The sequence below is a fragment of the Myotis myotis genome, unplaced genomic scaffold, assembly GCF_014108235.1.
Source record: "Myotis myotis isolate mMyoMyo1 unplaced genomic scaffold, mMyoMyo1.p scaffold_m19_p_72, whole genome shotgun sequence".
NCBI classification, from domain to species: domain Eukaryota; kingdom Metazoa; phylum Chordata; class Mammalia; order Chiroptera; family Vespertilionidae; genus Myotis; species Myotis myotis.
The window spans coordinates 37,418-52,523 of NW_023416382.1; the positions used below are offsets into that span (position 1 = coordinate 37,418).

A 15,106-nucleotide genomic window follows, 5' to 3' on the forward strand; every position below is an offset into this window, starting at 1 on the left:
CAGGGCCCCTGTACCCCATTTCCCATGGAGTTAGTATTAACCCTGCTCCTTCCGCTGCACAGGGGACTGGGCTGGAAATCACAGGCCACCCTTGTCTTTAAGCCACTTTCCAGGGTCCTGGGGACTCTGCGGTGGGCGGGCCAGAGCGGGGCCTCCTTCAGCCTCTCCCCCAGAAGCCAGGGGGCCTGGAGGGCCCTGGCCAGGGCTGAGGTTGCTGGACCGATTTCCCCTGAAATGTTGCCTCCAGATGGGGAGGCAGCCCAGGAGCCTGCTGCTTGGTGGTCACCTGGCGCCTCGGTGCGCCCTCTGTCGGCAGAAGCCCATCGTGCGTGAGACCATCGGCTCCCTCCCACGTTCTGCCCATTGGCCCCAGCGACTCAGAGCCTTGGCCTTCGGACCTGGGGACCTGGCGCTTCCCCAAACCTGGACCCCTGGGCCCTGCATGTGCACGGTGATGGCAACACCCCTCCCGCCTTGGTAAAAGGTAAGGGACGATGGCCTGTTTATCTCTGTGGCGGAGTCCTGGGCGCCTCTACGCGGGCACCATCTGGGTGCTGTCTGGGCGACAGTCCTCATGGGCAGGACGCTGTGTTACCCTCCCCAACGGGCCCTGAGGATGCCCCACCCGCGCGCAGGCCTTTCTGAGCCGGGCAATGCGAGGCTTCCCAGCCCGCGACCTTGCTCGGTGCCATGTCTGTGGGATCCACGGTCAGTCTGCCAGCTCCAGCCCTGCCCGCTGCTCACACTCCCTCGCAGGCAGGCCGCCCACGGACGGTGAGGAGTACGGGGCCTCCTCCGGTTTGGAGCCATGGCACCTAAAGCCGCTGCAAACACCCACCTCCAGGGTCCTGTGTGAAACAGGAGTTTTCGTTTCTCTTGAGCAGCATGCAGGTGTGGACTGGCCTGAGCCTATGGGGAGCGTTTTAACGTCACAAGAAACTGCCACACTGACTTCCATAGGGGAGTGTCCCTTGTTGGCCTCTGACCCAGGCCACACTGCCCGCCCTTTGGCTGCCCTTTGGGACTCAGCTCCCTGCAGGCAGAGCCCTCTGAGGCAGGCACAGAGGGCAGGCTCTGGTCCCCCACGCACCCGGCTGTCACGGCACCCCTCAGCCCAGCTGTGTACTCAGCCTCTCGCCTGGCCCAAGGTGGGCCAGACAGGCAAATGGGGGGCGGGGGGGGGCATGTGGGGCCTGAGTCTGAGGGGCTCAGGTGGGGGGCCCAGAGCCTGCAGCCAGCAGCCTCAGAGTGTCCAAACAGCGAGGGACTTGACATCTGTCACGTGCCCCTTGCCTGCCACCGTCCTCAGTGAGGGCCCCACCACCCTCCAGTGCCTCCCATCTCCCCTCCTGTCACCAGTTCACCGTCCTCCTTCCCAGCCACCCGGCCTCTCTGCCCTCTATGCTGCCCCCCGAGGGTTCTGCCTGCAGGCGATGGACCTCAGGGTGGCCAGCTACAAGTGCAGGGTGTTGTGGCCTTGGGCAAGTCACTCCCCTCTGAACTTCAGCTGTGAAACCCACTCTTGCCTGGACAGGGCTCAACCCCCTACTTGCCTGTCAGGCCCAAGTCCCCCCTCTCCTCCTGGTCACCACCCAGGCCTCACCGTGCCCATCCTCACAGCAGCCGGAGTGACCATCAGAAGCCCACCATTTCCCCAGGTCTTTCTTGCTCCCACACACCTGGAGTCAGTCTGCCCGGGCCCAGCCCAGCCTGGACTCTCCTATGGAGACTGTCCTCAGGCCCTCCCCTCATCAGGCCTCCCTCCCGGGCCAAGAGCTGCCTGTTCTCTGAGCCCACACCCAGCTCCCTGCTCGAATGGGACAGTCTGTCCCGGGACATCCAGCCTCGGGCCAACCTGCTCCCCCAGGCAGCCTCTGTCCTCAACAGGGCGTCTGCTCTGGACTCCCCATGGGGCATGAACTCCAGGCAACTCTTCAAAGCTGCCCGGCAGGGCCCTCGGTGTCGGGACCCTCTCATTCAACATTGTGGCTGTGAGATTCTCCCAGTGTTGCCTGCATTCTTTTTCGTGGCCGAACAGTGTTCTATACAATGTTGTGTGTGTGCACGCACTTGAGGTGCATGTGTGTTTGTGTGCATGCTGTGTGTCTATTAGTATGAGGCACACAGCCCTTTCGTTGTCCTGGCCCAGCGGTCGGCAAACTGAGACCCCTTGAATGTGGCTCTTCCACAAAATACCACGTGTGGGCGTGCACGTACAGTGCAATTGAAACTTCGTGGCCACACTCAAGGGGCCAAAGAGCCACATTTGGCTCGCGAGCTGCCGTTTGCCGACCACTGTCGTGGCCCATCAGTGGGTTCACAAGAAGTTGTGGGTGTCTGTTGACACGGCCCCATCTGCGCCTCCTACACCTGCATGGGAGCCCCTTCCCACTGAGCCTGGGCAGCTCTTCTCCAGAGGCCTGAGCTGTGAGGTCACCATTGCTGTCATGATGGGGTGGATGGTGAGGACCCCCTGGTGGTACAGTACACGGTCAGGGCCCCTGCACTGCCCAGAGCCTTGCCTGGGCCCTGAGTGGGCTCACCCTGTCCCAGGCTTCCTCGGGGGTAAGCACCACCTCAGCCAGGAAGAGGAAGGGAAGGGAGGGGAGGGGAGGGGAGGGGAGGGGAGGGGAGGGGAGGGGAGGGGAGTCTCTCTAACACCTGGACCCGCAAACCTGCCCGGCACTCAGCACTCGGCCCTCGAAGAATATCACTTCTCATGACAGACTGCACATGGGGAACTGAGGCCAGGGCAGGGCTGCAGCTGACAGTCAGGAAGGATGGACTAGGTGCCCCGTCATTCACTTGCTCCTTTTTGTCCAGCCGAACTGCTTGCCAGAGCAGCCTCCAGAGACCCATCCTGGGGTAAGGGCCGAGGTACAACCCAAGGCAACACCCCAGGCTCTTTGCTGACACAGCTCTCCAGCTGTGGAGACAGTGTGAGCAAGGGTTCTCTCCCCGTGGCCTTGAAAGCTGGAGGCTGAGCCCTGGTGTAGATGAGTCTCTCCCACCACTGGGCCTCCATGTCTTCCTCCCGCTCATGGGGGCCCTGCCAGCAGCCTCGTCTGTCCTACACTCCCACTCGGCTGCAGCAGGGGCATCCAGTCCCCGTCGGTCCCAGCTTCCTCTCTTGTCACATCGGCAAAAACAAGACTGTAGTATCACTGGGGCCTCCCAGGGCTGTGGGTTCGAGTGAGCCTCTGCTCTCTGCAGGAGGTGCACATCACATCTTTGCAGAAGGAAGGAGAGGTGGCAGGCCCAGGCCCAGAGGGGACAAGGGCATGGCAAGGTTGCCCAGCGGGGGAGGGTGGCATAGTCTGGGGTGGATGGTCTGGCTCCTAGGCCCACATGGGAGAGGGTCTGGGGGAGGGGAGGGGCTGTTGGAAGGACGCACCAGGCTGCGAGGAGGCTGTCTATCCTCTGTCCCCAAGCTGCTGCCTTGTCCACTCACCTCCTCCTGGACGGCCCTGGGAGCCCCACTGCTGCAGACACAGGGCTGAAGGAGCACAGAACAGCGCACGTGGGGAGCCGAGCAGGTCCTTCAAACACACGTCTCCACAGGGTGGCACTCAAGGAGGCCAAAACGCATTTAATGAGGGCTAGTCCCCAGGCCCATGTCTTCAGACACCGCTCGGTATTGAAAATCACGGAAATTTGCCACTTAAAATATATTTGACATTTTGTTATCTTACAAAGAGCAGACACCCCTACACAGGGGGCTCCTTCCTACCAGGCCCCAACCCTCCGGGACCCCGTGCAGGCAGGAACTGGGTGGCACGGCACCGTGGGGCAGAGAACTGCATGCAAGGCACACGCATGGACGCATCATTCCTGACACATGCACACACATACATACCACTCCAGCAGGCAGGCCCCAGCCCTGCTCAGAGCCTGGCACAGCTGCCACACAAACGTACCACATGCATGTACATGTTCAGAGGGACAAATACACACGTGGCCTCCCACACACAATCACTCACTGCTGGAGGTCAAGGACTCACATACGTGTGTAGACATCATTTCACACCCAGGCACCCGGAAGCCTCACCCACACACACTCCACGTGGACACGCTCTGAGCTGAGGGTCCACGGGACTCCTGAGCCAGCTTGCTGACGTTGCTGGCTGGGGTCCATCTTGAGCACTGTGCCCATCCATACAGCCTGGTGAACATTCAAGCCAACGCCCTCATATAAAACACACAAATACTCCCCTACAGGTAAGCACACACACAACTATGCGCGTGTGTGTATATGCCTGCACACATACATACCATGTATCTATGTTATCATCCCAGATCCACACACAGATTGTCCTATGCACACATCTGTACAACAGCGCCGTGTATAATGCACCCACACGTTCATGCACTTACCGGCAAAGCAATCGCTGCGTGTCCTATTTGAACACAGATGAGACATCCCACATGAACTCACACACTTGACGCCCACTCTCTCAGCCACACACACTCCTGCCGGCGTGGCCTTCCCACGGGAGGCCCGAGGCCAAGTCTTCAGCCATCCCCAACTCTGGGCCTCCTGGTCCAGGCTACTGAGAAAATTCTTGGAAATCCCACTGCCTGGGAGGGCGAGGGTAGGAGCAGTTTGGAACACACACCTGCTCAGCACAGACCACACACCAAGTACACACACATGCATGCACGCACACACACTTGCCACACGCCACATGCACTCACATGTGCACAAACACCCCCACTCACCTGTGTGCGGAACGTTCAGTGGGTTAACATGCTCTCCACACACCAAGAGTGAGCACCCCCCCTCGCACTCTCCCAGGAGCCATGTGAACCGTGCTCTGCACATACCATAGCCCCACCCAGCCACCCTCCATCCTCAAGTGCATTAAAGAGGGAGACTATTTTGGTCTTCAGCACAAGCAATAAATAAATAAATACAGGGCAGGGAGGAGAGGGCAGACGAGTAAAAACACAGCCTCTGCCTTTGGCAAGAGACGACAGGCTGCGAGGGGCTGCTCCCTGCAGGGTCTTGAGCTAAGCTGCCTGCCATGGGCCCCTGAGGGCACAGCTGAGCAGAGTGCACCTGGTCACCCCAAACCACCAGGACCTGGATTCCAGGGCCTCTGGGCTTGGCGCTGGATGGAGTGAATGGAAGGCTGGCCTACCCAGGCCCCAGCTTCTCCCTGTCTCCAGAGTCCCACTCCCTACTTGCATGACCTTGCACACTGCCTCAGTTTCCCACTTGGGCCCGAGTCCCTGGTGCCTTCAGGCTGAGCTGTCGTGGGGGCACAGGTTGGAGCAGCCAGGGCAGGCAAGCCCAAAAGCCACTGGCTCTCTAATACTGACTTCCTCATGGGCCTGGTCACTTGGAGGGCAGCGCACTGAGCTATCCTGGGAAGGCACCTGGCTGCCCCGGGGTCCAGGCTGCTCTGGCCTCCCCACCACCCCCCTAGCCCAGCTGGCTTCTCCGCCAAGAAGCAGCCTGCACTGGGCAGCTGCTGGTCTTGGTGCTGCTTCTGGGCCAGCAGAGCCCACAGCCCAAACACCTTCCGGGATGTGTGTGCCGCTCCTGACTCTCAGCGAGAGGTCGAATCTCTCTGAACACTGGTCCTCTCTGTTCAGGCAGGGCGCAGCCTGGCTGCCACTCATGGGCTCCACCCTGCTGCCCAGAGTCAGGGGGAGCACCATCAGCCTGGCCTCTGCAGACAGAGGGGCTGTGGGGACTGCATGGTGGCGTCGGGGAGGGGTACAGGGGAGTCCTAGACCATGAGGAACTGAGCCAGACCCACAGAATCTATAAGGCACCACTCCTCTGGGCCTCACAGGGTGGGGCTGCCAGGTGCCCTCCCCAGGAGCACCCACTCCTGCATGTTTGCAGCGGCCCCCCTCTGTGGAGGGTGGGAGCCATGGGCAGCAAAGGAGAGAGCAGCAAACAAGGGGACCCCGGGGCGCTGGGGGAGGGGACCTTCCGTGGCAGGCGGGGCTCACATCCGACCCTGAGGGGCGCCTCTAAGTGCAAAGTCAAACTCCAGAAACCAGTTGTTCTGTCCCAGCGCCGCCTCCATGACCCAGGGGCCTTGTGAGCATTAACACGGCCCTGGTTTTTCCACCACAAAAGGGACCTAACCCAGCCGTGCGCACAGGGGCCACAGCGAGGGCTGCACTGGCCGGAAGCGGCCCTGGCCCTCCAGCCCCGGGGAGCCTTGAGGAGCCTCCGCCCACTGCCTGCATCCTGGCAAACAGTGGAATTCTATGTGTCCTTTTTTGTAGCCCGTGAATTAAAAAAAGGTTTAATCCCATGTTAATTCTTTTGTAAAGAGTCTTCCTCAAACTGAGACTGAGAAAGTGGAGACCCCTGATTTCTCCCCGAGCTAAAACAAGTGGGTGCCTGCAGCCAGCGGCCTGCACCGAGCGGGGCGGCTGTGGAGCCGGTGGGGGCGGTCTGCAGCCCTTCCCTCAGGCAGACGCACCAGCCCCTGCAGCGCGGCCCCGAGCCTGCGTGGGCCTCTGAGGCCAGGGACATCCGCTCCTGCCACCCACGCTCCTGCCTGCCTCCCAAGACCACTGCGAAGCCTGAAGCGTCTAACATGCGGCCGCGTTGGCCACCTTTCAGAGGCTGCCCGTGGCCACGGCCACTCATATCTCCGACTCCCGCCGGTAGGGCCGCGGCTCCAGGGCACTGCTGCTGGCCGGGGGCCTGGCGAGGCCGAGCCTGGCCTGAGGGCCGCCAGCCGGGTCGTCCTCGGCCGCGTCCTCCTCGTCAGGGCTCAGGAAGGCCAGCTCGTTCTCGTAGCAGAAGGAGCTGGTGCCGGGCAGCAGGAACTTGTTCTCCGCCAGGTCCCTGGCGCTGCAGCAGGGCGTGGCGGGCACCTCGTAGGTCTTGTGGAAGCGCGAGTAGTCGATCTTGTACTGGTTCTTCTCCTCAAAGAGGACGGGCTCGAAGCGGTGGCCCCAGAGGATCTCGCTGGCCAGGTAGGAGCTGCGGGCCTGCGTGGTCATGGCCGTGGCCTCCACCATGCCCTCCAGGATCACCACGATCTCGAAGTCGTCCGCCTCCAGGTCCTGCCGGCTGATGCCGAACAACGGGCTGGCCTCGTCGATCTCGTGCAGGATGGTGATGGGCGACACCAGGAAGATGCGGTCTAGGCCCTTGTCGAAGCCCACGTCCATGTCCAGCTGGTCCAGCGGGATGTACTCGCCCTCCTGCGTGACCCGGGGCTTGATGAGCTGGGCCCGCACGTGGGCCTCCACGATGTGGCTCTTGCGCAGGTTGCCCACGCGCCACATGAGGCAGAGCCGGCCGTCCCGCAGCGCCACCACCGCGTGGTGGCTGAACAGCAGCGTCTGCGCCCGCTTCTTGGGCCGGGCCATCTTGGCCATGATGGCGCCGATCATGAAGGAGTCGATGATGCAGCCCACGATGGACTGTGCCACCACCATGAAGACGGCCACGGGGCACTCCTCCGTCACACAGCGCAGCCCGTAGCCGATGGTAGTCTGTGTCTCGATGGAGAAGAGGAAGGCGGCCATGAAGCCGTGGACTTGCAGCACGCAGGGCGGGCGGCCGCGGGCCTCCGCCGGCTCCAGGTCGCCGTGCGCCACGGCGATGACCCAGAAGATGACGCCAAAGAGCAGCCAGGAGGCGAGGAAGGCCAGCGAGAAGAGCAGCAGCATGTAGCGCCAGCGGATGTCCACGCAGGTGGTGAACATGTCAGCCAGGTAGCGCTGTGACTTCTCGTCCATGTTGGCAAACTCGATGTTGCACTGGCCATTCTTCTTGACAAAGCGGTTCCGGCACCTGCGCCGCGTGTGCACCTTGCCGTTGCCGAAGCCATTGGTGCCCGACATTGTGACCAGGTGCAGCCCGTCCTCCAACAATGACACGATGCTGTAGGGGGTGGCCCGGCCAGCTGCGGTCATCCCGGGCGGGGGGAGGTCCTGGCTCCTCGGCCCCACGCCGGCTCCCAGAGGGGCGGCTCCTGCAACAGAGAGGACAGAGGACGTTCCACATGGGCCCAGGAACCTACCACCTCCCCCGCCCCATCTCGGTCCCCAGGTGTTGCTGGACCCCGCCTGAGCTGGCACATGCAAGGCACTCACAGTGCTCACTGCCTGCGCGAGTCACTCCTCACACACAGGGAGGGCAGGCCACACGCTCAGCAGATGCTCCCAGTCATCCAGTCAACAGCCCCAGGAGCAGCTGCTCCCTCTGATGGAGATTCAGAGGCCGCCTGGCCTCCCCTAAGCCACGCAGCCAATAAGCAGGAGAGCTGAGGTTCAAAACACTCTTGTCTAACTCAGGGCCTCCCGTCATGGGCCCAGGTTCTGCTGGGGCCTCATCTCCTCTCCCCCACCCCCCACCCAGGTGCTCCACCCGCCACCTCGCATGGGTCTGAGGAGCTGCTTCTGTCTGGGCCAGGAGGCAGGAAGCCGGGGGTGGGGACGTCAGGGGGAGTGCCAGGGTCAGGGTACACAGATTCCAGCAGGAGGCTACCAGATCGCTGGTGGGGTGTTTTTGTGGCCCGGAGACTTTGAAGGACGTGCAGCGGGTCATGGCGACTCCACCTGGGGCTCTGAGGTGGGACGGAATCACAAGAACAAAGGCCAGAGAGCCCGGCCTGGCGCTGCTCCTGGCTACTGAGCAGCCTCACACCTGGCCTGCGCCCAAGCAGGTGGGCACCTGGGACCCACCTCAGCCATGCCACATAGGCCTGGTAACCCTCACCTGCTGACGCTCCTCCTAAAACCATACAGAGAAAACCTGTTCACACCCACCCCCCTTTCAGAGCTGTCCAAAGTCACCCTGACACTAAGGAACAGAGACAGCGTGGAATCCCGGAGTCCAGTCCGGTCCTCAGCCTCCCTGCCCTCTTGGTGCCGTGTGTGTGTGCACAGGAGCACACGTGTGTGAGATGCTCAGGGGGGAGCCCCTCACAGGCTCTCAGTAAACAAGCACACAAAGCCCCAGAAGAGGACCTAGGAAGAGAACCCAGCACCACACACTTGCCCAACGGCCCAAGGGCACTCCTCATACACAAACACTGGCTTGGCAAGAAGGCTGGGCCATGCTGTGGTCGTTAGGGACTCCATTCAAGACATGTGGGATTGCCCTGACTGGTTTGGCTCAGTAGATAGAGCGTCAGCCTGCGGACTCAAGGGTCCCAGGTTCGATTCCAGTCAAGGGCATGTACCCTGAATGCGGGCACATCCCCAGTAGGGGGTGCGCAGGAGGCAGCTGATCGATGTCTCTCTCTCATCGATGTTTCTAACTTTCTATCCCTCTCCCTTCCTCTCTGTAAAAAATCAATAAAATATATTTAAAAAAAAAAAAAAAACATGTGGGATGATCCCCTGGCCAGCTGAGCAGTGGTTAGAGCATCAGCCCTCGGCTGAAGGGTCTCAGGTTCGATTCCAGTCAAGGGCACGTACTGCAGTTGCAGGCTCCTCCCTGGCCCCCACTGGGCTGTGTGTGGGAGGCAACCAATCCATGTGTCTCTCTCACATCGATGTTTCTCTCTGTCTCTCCCCCTCCCTGCCACTCTCTAGAAAAAATCAATGGAAAAATTATCCTGGGTGAGGATTAACCAAAACAAAACGAAATGTAGGGGGCGGTCCTCGCCCGGGCATGCAGGCCTGTGCGGCACTCGCTCAGGGGGCACCTAGTTAAACCAGATAAGAATGGAGTTATATGTGTTTTGTTGGAAAAGGCCTTAGCAAACAAGGAAGCCAGCTTCCCATTTTACAGATGGGGAAACTGAGGCTGAGACTCATCCCAAGTCACAAAGCAACTTACAGACTGAGATGAGATGGTAAAGAGAACAGGACCAGAGCCATTGTCGGCAGATGCCCAGGTTGGTCAATGAGGGTCAGGGCACTGCTGGGAGAAAATGGGGGCGAGACACTGGGGTGTGATACCTGGGCCAGAAAAGGTGGGGTGACTTCCACACCAGAGACAGCAGTGAAGCGAGCTTAGCCGGCAGAGAGTGGGCAGTGCAGGACACGAACCCAGAGCCCTGAGGAGGTGAGGCCCCAGCAGGGTCAGCATCAGAACACAGCCTCTGAGCACCCAGCACACTCAACCTACTGCTCTGGCCTGAGCTGGGGTTTTAGAGAGGCAGCTACCACAACCCATGGGAGGGGCCCGAGAGTCACTGGGAGGGGCCTCTGGACAGAGCAGATCAGGCCACGCCTCATCCCCTGAGGCTCCAGACACCTCCCTCAGGTTAGATGGCAGCCAGGAGGAGACCAGGACAAGGCCTGGGCCCACACTCTCAGATGCCAAGAAAGCAGTGACTGTAAGGACCAATGGAGGAGGCCCTCAGGGGGCAGGCTCAAGGTCCCCACCCTCAGGGCCCCTTCAGAGGTGCAGGCAGAGTCATCAATGCTTACCCAGTGTTTACTACCCACCAGGCACTGCTCTGAGAGGGCTAATCCCTACAGCAACATTATGACTATCACCCCATTTCCCAGGTGAGGATACCGAAACTCAGAAAGATGAATCCACTTGCCCAGGGTTACAGCCTTCGCACAGAGTGCTCCCTTGAAATCCCATGTGGATGAGACACACAGACAGCCCAAAGCTCAGCACTGACCAGCAGGGAGGCCCACACCAGCCCGCCCCCCACCCCCAGCCATGCAGCCCTGAGAGTGTCCGGGGATGGGGCACTCACAGCCTCAAGTCCTACAACTGGAGGAACCCTTAGAGGCCACTGAGTTCAGGGAAAGCCAGAGTGTGGCTCACACACCACCTCTCCAGCCTGTACATCACCAATCCGTCGCGGACCTGACTCTCAGTGTCCTGGAGCAACTTCAGACTCTGCTGGTCCATTCACTGGGTATCAGAGTTGGCCCAAGAGCTTAAAAAATCCAACCTTCCATTTGAAGACAGAGAGACTGAGGCTCTGAGAGAGGCTCCCTTTCCCAGTCACACAGGAAGTGAGGCCAGCGGATGCGCCACAGGCACTGGGAGCTGGGGGTGCAGAGGCAGGGAGGGCATTCCAGGTGGGAGAAGGGGCAGGCAGGGACATGCTGGCCACTCAGGGGGCCGTGAGGAGGCTGGGGATGGCCAGGAGTGGGCCTGGAGGGGACAGAGGCTGGAGGGGGCATTCCCATCCTCACATCTGGGAGACGATGAGCCCTTGCACAGAAGCACCTCTGCAGCCACATGCCCGCCCGCCGTGCGCCCCCACGTCCTGCAGATGTGCAGGTGAGCATAGTGCAGGCTTCCTGGGCCGAGGCCTGGTGCCCAAGGAGAGAAGGAGCAACGTGGAGCTGCATACGCGGAGGCTGGGGGACCAGGCTCCACCCACTTCCTGGGCCTCACCATTCCAGGGCCACTGCCCAACAGCCAACCTCCACCAGTCTTTCTGCCCAGCAGCTCTCAGCAGGTGGGAAGGAATGCCCCAGAACAGCCTTCCATCAACTGGCAGGCAGCTCCCTGCCTCCACGCACACTCTGGCTCCTCAGCCAGGCTGAGCTCCCACTGCACCAGCCATGACTTTGTCAAAAATACATCCCAAATGACTCCTGCCCTTCCCGGTCTCACTTCCTTACTCCCCTCTGGTGCTTCTTAGGGTCCCCAGCCACTAAACCACCTGCACGGACCTGGTCCCTGGGCTCTCCCTCGCAGGCTTCAGGCAGTGTCCCCTCCAGGAGGTCCCACACCACCAATGGCCCACGCAGCTCCTCTCCTCTTCCAAACCTCCGCCGCTCCTTCCTCTCCCACTTCTCTTCCCCTCCTCACCTCTTCTTCACTCCCCTCCTCTCTTCACCCTCTCCTTTCCCCTCCTCCTCCCACTCCACATGGGGGTCCGTTGGCACCCTGACCCCTTCTCCAATTGCCCAGCCAGAAGCCTGCCTCCTCCCTCTCCTTCAGTCCCCAGATCTACTCCCTCGCCCAGTCGGTCCTCTGTATTTTACCTCCTGAATTCCCAAAGGCACCCACCATTTCCTGGCCCACGGCCACCCTCCTGCCCAAGCCACTCCTGCCAGGACACAGCAACAGGCTCCTGATGGATTTCCTTGTAGCCACCCTCTGCCCCATGTCATCAAACCCCCAAACCACAGCTAAAGGGGATGTTTAAAATCTTCCCATCCACCAGTGCTTGGCTGAAAGCTACTAGTTCCATGAAGCCCTCTGAGTGCTCTGGCCCTGGCTCTCCTGTTAGGGTCCGAAGGTCCCATCTCTGGCCAATCTCAGAGGCCCAGAGGGGCTGATGCAGGCCCGGCACAGAGAGAGAATCCAAGAAATTCTCACTGACTAGACCAGTGGTCGGCAAACCATGGCTCGCAAGCCACATGCGGCTCTTTGGCCCCTTGAGTGTGGCTCTTCCACAAAATACCGACTTGTGCGCACGGGCCATGAAGTTTCAATCGCACTGTACATGCGCGCTCGCATGTGGTATTTTGTGGAAGAGCCACACTCAAGGGGCCAAAGAGCCGCATGTGGCTCGCAAGCCACGGTTTGCTGACCACGGGACTAGACAAAGGAATGAGGGGGTAAGCATCTGAATAGAGAAACAGATGAGGAGATGGATGGATCAATGAATGAGGAGACAGGTGGCCGGGCATATGGATGGATAAACAGGACTGACAGATGAGTGGATGGGCGGGTGAGTGGTAACCAGAGACATGGAGGAGTTAGGTGGATGGAAAATTATTGAATGGGTTGGGTGGATAGATTAGTGAGTGGAGAAATAGGTGGAAGAGTCAATGGATGAAAGGATACATGGGTGGTTGGGCGAGTTGAGGAGTGGCTGGGGGATGGTGGGGAATGAATAGTTGGGAGATGGGTGAACACATGGATAAAAAGATGGCCGGATGGGCTGGGTGGATAGGTGGGTAGATGGCAGATGGAGGGAGGACATGTGGAACTAGTGGATGGATGATGGAGGAATGAGAGGCTAAGTAGGCACGTAGAAGGATGAATAGGGAGATGGATGTATGGATGGGCTGGGGGGGTGGGTAGATGGCAGATGGAGAGAGGACATGTGGAACTAGTAGATGGGTACTGGAGGAATGAGAGGCTGAGCAGGTACGTGGAGGGAAGAGGAGGGAGATGGATGGATAGATGGGTGGGTGCACAGATGAGTGTTGGGCTGGGAGGACTAGGTGGACAGGTGCACATCAGTGACCTTAATCTTACCTCTTGGTTCTATCTTCTAAGTAACAGTGCTGAGTGGGCACGTGCTATCTCCAAGGCCGCATTAGCAGCAGCTGCCATTTCCCCAGCATCAGCTAGAGATGAGTCAGTGGCTAGAAGACCCTAAAGGTAACAAAGCAAAGCCAAGTTACTATAGATGGTGCTACTCTTCCCAGAGAGGCTCCAAAGTCAGGAATTTCCACATGCACCCACATTCCTGCTTGCTTCCCCCAGGACCCCTGGGAGGAGGAGGGGCCTCCCATACCTCTGGTGCCCCACACCTTCCCAGAAGGTCAGCCTGTCCATGACAAACTGTCAGAACCAGAGAAGGCAGAACAGAACAGGTCCCACCACAATGACAGCCGATAACTGTTGAGCGTCTATGGCATCCAACACTGTGGTAGGTGATTTGCAGACATCAATTCATGTCATCCTCACAACAACCCCCCAAGGTAGACACTATTGCTGTCCCTATACTTGAGAAGAAGTTAATGTGGGAACACTCCTAAAGTCACAGAGGAGCTCGGGTCCCTAGCCTGCGCCCCAGCCACCACCTGAAGGGTCTTCCCAAAGTTAGTCACAGGGCTGACCTACCAATAGATGGCTGGATATATTATGTATGTATGTATGTATGTATGGATGGATGGATGTATTGATGGATGGATGAATAGACAGATGGCTGAATGGCTGGATGGATGTTGAATGGGTAGATGGATGGGTGATGAGTGGATGGATGCATTATGAATGGATGGATGATGGATCACTACATGTGTAAATGGATAAATGAGAGGGTGAGTGGATGAACAGTTGGATGAATGGATGGATGGATTAGATGGATGGATGATGGGTGAACGAGGGAGTGGATTATAAATGGGTAGGTGGGTGTATAAATGGATGGATGGGTGATTATAGATCACCCGTGGGCAAACTACGGCCCTCGGGCCAGATCCGGCCTGTTTGAAATGAATAAAACTAAAAAAAAAAAAAAAGACCGTACCCTTTTATGTAATGATGTTTACTTTGAATTTATATTAGTTCACACAAACACTCCATCCATGCTTTTGTTCCGGCCCTCCGGTCCAGTTTAAGAACCCATTGTGGCCCTCAAGTCAAAAAGTTTGCCCACCCCTGTTATAGATGGATGAATTATGGATGGCTAGGTGGGTATGTGGATAGGTAAGTGAATGGAAGGATGGATGGATGGATGGATGGATGGATGGATGATGGATGAAGAGGGATGGATAATGGATGGATGAATTATAAATGGATGGGTAGATAATGGATGGATGGATTATGGGTGGGCATGTGGGTGTGTGGATGGATAAGTGAGTGGATGGGTAGATGGATGAATGGGTACATGGATGGATAAATTATGGATGGGTATGTGAGTGTGTGAATGGATAAATAAGTGGGTGGGTGGATAGATAGGTAAGTTGATAATGGTGAATGAGTAGGCAAATATGAATAGGTGAGTAGGTAAATATATTTTTAGGTGAATGAATGGATGGATGAATGAGGTGGTTGGGATAGATAAATAACCTTACCCCCCCCCCAAGTGGGCCCACACTGTGCCCCACCCTGGGAGCTCAGCTCCTGGCTTTAGTTATTCCAACCTTCTCTGCCCCGCCCTGCAGGAGAGGTGAGTCTCCCTACTGAGCAGAGGGAGACACTGAGGCTGAGAGGGTGCCACTTGCCCCAGGTCACCTGGAGCGGGGACTCTGAGCAGAGGAAGTGTCCCTCACAGGGTAATGGGAGAGAAAGAGGGGGGCCCAGGGGCCAGAGAGTCCTTGCTCCAAATTCAAGACCTGTCCCCTCCCCCTCCCCACCACCCACCCACCCCCAACCCGCCAGCGGCTAGCTGTGGGCCTCTCCCTGTGTCTCAGCCTCCTTGTCTGCAGAACGGAGAGACGCCACCCACCTCGGGAGGCTGTCAAGGAGGTAAACCGAGGCCCTGCCCCAGTGGGTGCCACACAGCAGACCCAGAGTGAG

General features: G+C 58.9%; 1 protein-coding gene across 2 annotated transcripts in view; it reads right to left on the reverse strand.

Moving 5' to 3' along the window:
• Positions 1–3,577: 3,577 nt before the first annotated feature.
• The window catches only part of LOC118660974 (ATP-sensitive inward rectifier potassium channel 12), a 41,498-nt gene continuing 29,969 nt past the window's right edge, over positions 3,578–15,106 (reverse strand). For both annotated transcript variants that reach the window (XM_036318518.1, XM_036318519.1), the window contains exons 2-3: positions 13,121–13,240; positions 3,578–7,955 (exon numbers count right to left, since the gene is read on the reverse strand). In XM_036318518.1, coding sequence (XP_036174411.1) covers positions 6,613–7,896 — 1,284 coding nt within the window. In that variant the 5' untranslated portion in view covers positions 7,897–7,955; positions 13,121–13,240 and the 3' untranslated portion in view covers positions 3,578–6,612. The remainder of the gene's footprint in view (positions 7,956–13,120; positions 13,241–15,106) is intronic.